Source organism: Theobroma cacao, chromosome 5 (assembly GCF_053813885.1).
Source record: "Theobroma cacao isolate CCN51 chromosome 5, ASM5381388v1, whole genome shotgun sequence".
Taxonomy (NCBI): domain Eukaryota; kingdom Viridiplantae; phylum Streptophyta; class Magnoliopsida; order Malvales; family Malvaceae; genus Theobroma; species Theobroma cacao.
Genome location: NC_142643.1, coordinates 9,082,580 through 9,090,383, shown reverse-complemented (window position 1 = coordinate 9,090,383; position 7,804 = coordinate 9,082,580). Strand labels below are relative to the sequence as shown.

General features: G+C 33.1%; 1 protein-coding gene across 1 annotated transcript; it reads left to right on the top strand.

Moving 5' to 3' along the window:
* Nucleotides 1-307: 307 nt before the first annotated feature.
* Nucleotides 308-2,428, top strand: EDA12 (embryo sac development arrest 12). The gene is made up of 4 exons (XM_018120848.2): nt 308-637; nt 750-896; nt 1,036-1,258; nt 1,955-2,428. The coding sequence occupies exons 1-4, from the start codon at nt 425-427 to the stop codon at nt 2,086-2,088; spliced, it is 717 nt and encodes a 238-aa protein (XP_017976337.2). The 5' UTR covers nt 308-424; the 3' UTR covers nt 2,089-2,428.
* Nucleotides 2,429-7,804: the final 5,376 nt, after the last annotated feature.

Here is a 7,804-nt window from a genome sequence, read left to right as displayed (position 1 = left end):
TATGAATTAGCAATAAGATCGATAAAAGATTTTTTTATTTGAAAAAAGAGAAATACATATTTGATTTTTTGAATGGAATATATATGTATTTTTTTAAGTTAAATAATTAAATATAAAGTAAATAATTGAACAAAAAAAGTATGAGATTAGAAGCTTTAGAGAAAAAATTATTAAGTGTAATATACATATTTAATATAATTTCAAAAAATACAAACAAGCCCTAACATATATGCCCTTTCTCTATCAACCATTCTCTCTCCTTTTTAAAGAGAACCCGTAACGTCACTTTGAACGCAGAGCCACCCACCCCAGCCCTCCTCTTTTCTTCTTCCTAGAAATCAAAAAGGAAGCCCGCTCCCGACCCTTGAAATTCGCTTCACTTTCTTCTTCTTATATATTCGCATTGCAGAACGAAGCCAAAACAATGGCAAATGAGTTGTCAAACTCTCCTCCAAATTTGGATGATGGTGAACTGTGGCTCCCTTCTGATATTTTCCTTAACGAAGCCCCTTCCAAATTCAAGCCCCTCCTTCCCCACCATCTCCCTTTCTCTTGCATGGACGATTTAGCTCCTCGCTTTGCCTCCCTTTCTCTTCCTAAACATCAGCAAAAGCTACCTAAAGCTACCAACTTTGAGGTTGTTTTCTTTACCCCTTACTTGTTGTTTCTTGGTTTGCATGCCTTTGTGCCCGTTAGTAACCTCGTCTAGTTTCTCTCGTTGTGTGTGTGTGTGTTTTAATTCTTTGCAGAGGCTTAAAGAACCGGTTTGTTGCGGTTCGATGAATGGCAGTGGTTTTAAAGGGGGTCAAAGCTTATACGGTTTCAGAACCGGTCCATTTCTCGGCGGGACTAAGCCGGTTCACGAATTTCAGTTCTTGAAACCAACCCCAGCCCAGGTACGAAAAGCCTTTTGTGAAAGCTTTTGGTTTTGGTGTTTCAATACAGTTATGAACGGTCTTTTCAGTGCTTTAACTATTTTTGCAGTAATGATGGGATGTTAAATAATGGGTTGTCATCATTTATTTTTCTTTGTAGGTTGAGAGCTATGTTGAAGCAAGGGCTAGGGTTCTGCAAAGGCAACAAAACCGGCTCATTCAAAACCGGGTTTTTCCATTTCAAGCAAGTGGTTTTAATACTAATAAGTATGGGTTAGGAGGTGGTTTGGTGAGAGAATGTGGAGGCACTGGAGTTTTTCATCCCCGCACTGTTAACACTGACCTGAATGCCAGCACTACTTTTCATTACAAGAAGAAACAAAGTAATTTTTTTATTTGCTTTTTTTTTTTTGGTATTGTGTTAAAGCATTTGTTCTTCGCCGTTGGAGGTGAACTGGTTTTCAGTAGTAAGGGTTTCTGATATTTGTTATTTCGGGTTCTGGTTTTTCTTTATTTTTGGTACTTAGGCATAGGGTTTTCTGCAGTTTTTGTTGCTTTATTTTTTTTACAGATAATCAAAATAGCAAAGGTAATAAATTGATTCTGTACCATCTCTTTACTAGGCAGCTCCTCTCATTTTCTTTGTTTTATGAAATACTTTTGGCATGAAAGGGTATATAGATGGTTATATGGTCTTTGCATGAAAGATAAAAGGAGGTATTCTTACTAGAAATGTGGTCTCTGTATTTTACTTTTTACAGTCTGGACAAATTAGGCTGTTCAAAACCAAGTGAAAGCGGGAGGGAGTACAGAGGGGTATTTTTTTTGTGTACATTGATGGATATGTTAATATGAAATGAAGCAAACAGAATGAATCTATATTAGTTCTTCAAAGGAAAAGAGGAATTCCATTTTACCCAAACATTTATTGTAGGTTGGTGAGGGGAAAGCCCACGAGTTATTGAAACTTTAATCTCCTTGCTAGCTGTAGCTGCTAAGAAAAACCTTTCTTTAGCTACAACATTTCTATTAAATGGGTTGTTTTAAAAGATTCAAATTTTGCTTATTCTCTTTGGCAGGTGTGAGAAATAGACAATTGCAGGAGAGTCAAGTCAGCTCCATGAAAAGGGTTGGTGTTACTGTTGCCAAGCAGGAGGATTGCTATTATCATCTTCCTGCGGAGATGGGGTTGCCTAGGGACTGGACATACTGACCTTTTCTCTTCACTCTTCCATGCAACCAGTGGTTTGCCATAAAATATGATGATGATAGAGAATAAGGGAGCTCTAGGTGAAATAAACTTTTGGGTTTTGTGCAGCCTGTAGAAAATATAACAGGCATTGAGGCAAGTAGGTCTAGTCTCTTTTCTTAACCTCTGTAGTGTAGAGATAAATAAAGTGTGTGTTGGAAAGGTCATTATGGTGAATTGACTTGCTTTTTCCCATCTTTTTGTATTATGCACCTATTATTAACAGTAGTAGTAGAATATTTAAAACCTCCTTAAAAAACAGACAATTTTGATTTGCTTGTATAGTATGGTCTCTTCTCGAAGTTTATTTATTGCCTCTGATATGTCGGAATGGTCAACTTTAACTTTCGCCTTTTATGTCATACATTTGGCGTTTGAGATTATATAAGGGAACGGGAATAAAGGTAATTCGCTTGTAAGTAATATGATTACAGTTATAATATTTTAATATATAAATAAAATATATTTATTAAAATGTAAGTATAATATATTTATATTTTTTATTATTAATTTTTATATAATATTATTTTTTAAAAATAATTTTAATGTCATATATTGTATTTTTATTTTTTTAAGATAATTTTATTGATAGTATTGAGAATAATAAAAAGATATTTTTTGAAATCTATATGTAAAAAAATAAATTATAACATTGTAAAATGTTTTGAACAAAGTAATAAAGTTGAAACGTAAACATATCTTTAATAATATTATAGAGCGTAACATAATTTGATTATTTTAATTTTGCATTACATTGGTTTGTTGTAAAATAATATTGTAATGTAATTTAATTGAGCACAGAAAATCTGATTTCACTTTTTTTTATACCAAACGTTATCTTTGCAAAGAAATAATACTAATCCTTTTTTAATGTTATGGGCACCCTATATACTTTAACAAAGAGCAGAAGAAATTAATTTCTTTAATTACCTTTCTATTTCAGCATTTTCTGTTTCCTTTTCCAAACATCAGTTGGGCCATGAATCCTTTTAATCTTAGATTGGGATTGGAGAAGATTAGAGACTCTTTACTTTGAGGTATTGAAACTTGATCATCCATTTCTTGCCTTGTTCAAATTGGAGTTGCAATCAAGCCGAGCAAAAGATGGTTAAGTTATGTAAGTTGTAAGATCATTATGAATGAAAATTGTCCATTATTAATAAAAGATTGGTAAGTTTTGTTTGAATATGATGGGTCGATGAAGCCTTAGGTTTTTGTAGTTAAATGCAGATAAGAGACATTCTAAATGAAAAGTGCAGGTTTTGAGATTGCCAATGGCATTCAACCCTTTTACCAGCAGCAAAGTAAAGCGTGTCACCATCCGATGGTCCCTAACATTCCTTATTAGTCAGCAAAAAATAGCAAGGCGCACTCCGGACCAAGGTCTAGGGCCTTTACAACCAAACCCCTATTGTAGGGTTCTGGTGTTTTGTGCTTGGGGCTCTACCGGTTTCAACCTATGACCATTCCCTCCACTCCATCCAAACAAAACACATTACAAAGAAGAAATATATACTAAATATATTTATTTAAGATGAGTCTTTGGCTCCTTCGATCTTAAAATTTTGAAAACTGAATTAATTGAATTTTCACAAGAAATAATAAAAACGTCTGAATTATAATCAAAAATTGAAATACCAATAATTGACTTATCTCGACCAATTATTTTGATTTGAATAAGGGATATTTTGAGATATATTTTTGAAAATATTAATAATATTTTATATATTATTAATAGTTGTATGTTCAATCAATTCGATTCTACCTTTTCAATATCGAAAACCAATGACGATAATTGAATAAATTATCTTTCTTAATCTATTAATACCGAAATCGAACAAATCAAACCGAATTCAATTGATTTCAATTGATTATTTTTTGATTGAGCCAACAAAAAGAGTCAAAAAAACAAATTTTTATTAGAACTTTGATGTAACTAGGGTTTTTTTTTTTGATGTGACTAGGGTTGGCAAATATGGGTTGATCCCAATAACCCAGCCTATCCAAATGAAATTTGTGTAAAACGGTTCAATTTGATTGGTGCAATCGGTTTTTCGATCCAAAAATTTTAGTTTTATTGGTTTATTCGATCAATTTTGGATAGGAAAATTTTCAGGCCAAATCGATCAAAAAATTGAACTTAATCTTATATATATATATTATATTTATATAAAAAATATATATTTGTTATTGTGTTAGAGTTAGAGCTCAAATAGTGGTGAGTTTTCAAGAGAGGGTGAATTAGAAATTTTGAAACTTTTTTGCAATTTCAATTTTATAAGCAAATAAGAATTTGAAAATTAAAATTTTAGAGACTAAATGCACTCAAACTCTTTTTGCAAAGAATGTGATTTTGGTGAACACAAAATTAAAGGACACTAGAAAAATCAAGACATTATCGACAGAAAATTTTGTTGGTAATAGTTAAGATTCCATTAGTTTGTTACATTATCGACAGAAATTTTCGTCAATCTTTGGTCAGATATACTAGGGTCAATAATGACAAATTTGTCGGTGATAATATATTTCGTCTATAAATTATTGATCGAATATTTCGTCGACAAAGGCTTGGATTTGTTGGTTAATTTATCGTCGATAATAGGGGAATTCCGTTAATGACATTATTGACAGATCTTAATCCTTCGGTGTTTACTGACGGAATAGTGATGCTGGTAATTTTTTTGGTATTTATTGACGAATTTGTTGACAGATAGCCAATAGAGCCGACTTTGAAGCTCACTAGTAGTAATTGTCGACAATAGCTTCAAATTCATTGATATTGCGAATGAACTTCATCGGTAAAGGATGAATTTCGTTAGTAACTGATGAATTCTGTTGGTAATAGATGAATTCCATCCATAATTCTGTCAATAATAATTGCAGAACCGATTTTTTTGGGAAATTAATTTTTTTTCGGTTCATAATAAAATTATTATATGATGCTGTTATTGATAAAGTAAACATATAGCAAACGTATATGCATATAAAAATATGAAAATGCAATACAAATCATAATTAATAAAAAAAATCCAGTGTAAACAGCTGATAATAATCCAAATAAGTATCTAATACAAAGCTCACTAAGGGGATGGGGGTGTCACAACCCAAATATCTGGCCATGATCGGCGCATAGGCCCAATGGGCATAGCCCACTAAGCCCAAGCAAGCCTTTTTAGTAAACCCGATCATCATTCCTAACCATCATTTCTAAAACCACGTATTGAAATTCTGAACTAAAAATATTTCAGTAACATTTTATAGCAATCCAATATTCACATTTGTATTATGTTAACATAGTATCACTCATTTGACACCTTACAGTGGCATCGATAATCAAATATACATATTTGATTTTTAACATGAATCTTAGTGGTCTTCATTACTTATACATGTACACAAGCATAAGACTCTTGACTGTCAACGGAGTGACCGTGGGTGAAGGTACAGCTACTGAGATGCCATAGTACCTATCAAAAATGTGAGCATACGTGGACACTCAATCTAGGTCCCAACTGTCTTCCAAATCTGAAAACATGAAGTTTAAAAACGTGAGTATAAAACTCAGTGAGTGAACATAAGAAGGGAACAAGCACTTGATAGAAGGAATTTGGAAATCATGATGCACTTGTTTCAAAAACAATGCAATTGATTTAATTTCTTACTAAAAACCCCTCATTTCAAACTTTTATCAATAACCTCATAGTGTTGCAAAAACCCATGATCAATCCATGAAGTTAAATAGGTGAAAATAAGTCAAAATCAAGCAAGGTAGCAAGCATGGCAGCAAGTTTCTCGCTACAGCGAGAAACAGTCTCAGTTTGTATATATTTTAGTTTTTCTATCATATCTCCCACTACAGAAGTACAATTGACCTGATTTTTAAACCATTAGAAAGCTAAGAGGTAGGGCTACAATTTTTATATTTACACTTTTCCCAATTCATATGGGAATGTGGTCAAAATCTTCATCAAAATAAAAGTACTGCACTAGCACTCGAGAGTTTCTCACTGTAGTGAGAATCAGGCCAGTGTGACCTCCAAAACCCGAGAGTTTCTCGCTGTAGAGAAAATGAATCTCGCTGCAACTAGAAACAGAGCATTTTGAGTGAAATGGGTCTTGTTACATTAAAAGCCCTTTTCTTGTTGAAATGAAAAGTAATTTTTGGAGCAATTAACAATGCCAACACACAACACAATCACAATTATTTTCATAAACTTTCTATAACACACATATCTATGTATGTATGTATATATATATATATATATATATATATATCCATCATCATGCACACCCTCCCATCATCATCAGCTCATATGCACTCCCCACTAGCACATGGCTGGGTCATCATCGGCTTATACACACTCCCACTCTCACATAGTCGAGTCATCATCGGCTTATGCGCACTCCTACTCGCACATAGCCGAGTCAATATCATTACACAACATATATATATATATATATATATACCAACATAATGTAATGGTACATGAATCCATAACAGCCACATGTCACAACATAGAGACAATTTATCAAGGGCTTGTTCCCATGCATAATTTAATAAAAATCCAAGTAAAATCATTTAAATACTTTATCCCAACACATATGTATTTCCCAAAAACACTTTGATGCAAGTTCACTCACCGATATTTGTTGAATCTTTAATTAACTCTAACTTGATTATTGCTTCAAATGGACATGTGAGGTCTCATTGGAACCTATTGTCACACACAACATCATAACAAACCCAAATTGGCATTAATATAATTCCAAAAGCTTTTTCCTAAATCAAGTTCCACTAGTTATTCCTAACTAGCTTCCAATTGCCATTAAATGGCTTTCTATTCTTTCTACTCTAGTAACTCTAGAAATAAATAAACAAACCTTAATAATAAAACAACTCATAACTCCAATTACTAGGCATTATCAACAACCTAAAATCAATCCTCATTCATTACTCACCTTAGTGGATTTGTAGTTGAATTCCTTTTCAAGAATACTCAAGCTATCATGGAAAGTCTCTCTGTCACGACCCGGAACCTCCCTCAGGCCCATGACAACCGTCGTGATGTCCCAATTGATACTCATTATCCGGAATACCAATCGGAATCCCGCAAGGCTTATATATCAGTTTTAAACAATTTTCAGTCGTTTCTAGCTCAAGTAAATCAAAAGATAAAAATATAGCATTTTTATATAAAACAATATTTATAAAAACAGGTGTAAGTAATCTTTTGTAACTTAGAAGTAAAATAAATTCATACATACAATAATTTACAAAGTTATAATGTACAATAATAATTACAATGACAAGTGGCCCATAAATACACCAAGTGTTGGTGATAGTAACCTACTGTTTGTGTGATAGAGGGGTCAAGAGGGCCACTCAAGAGTGACCGTGGGTGAAGGTACAGCTACTGAGATGCCATAGTACCTATCAAGAGGGCGAGCATATGTGGACACTCAATCTAGGTCCCAATTGTCTTCCAAATCTGAAAACATGAAGTTTAAAAACGTGAGTATAAAACTCAGTGAGTGAACATAAGAAGGGAACACGCACTCGATAGAAGGAATTTGGAAATCATGATGCACTTGTTTCCAAAACAATGCAATTGATTTAATTTCTTACTAAAAACCCTCATTTCAAACTTTTATCAATAACCTCATAGTGTTGCAAAAATCC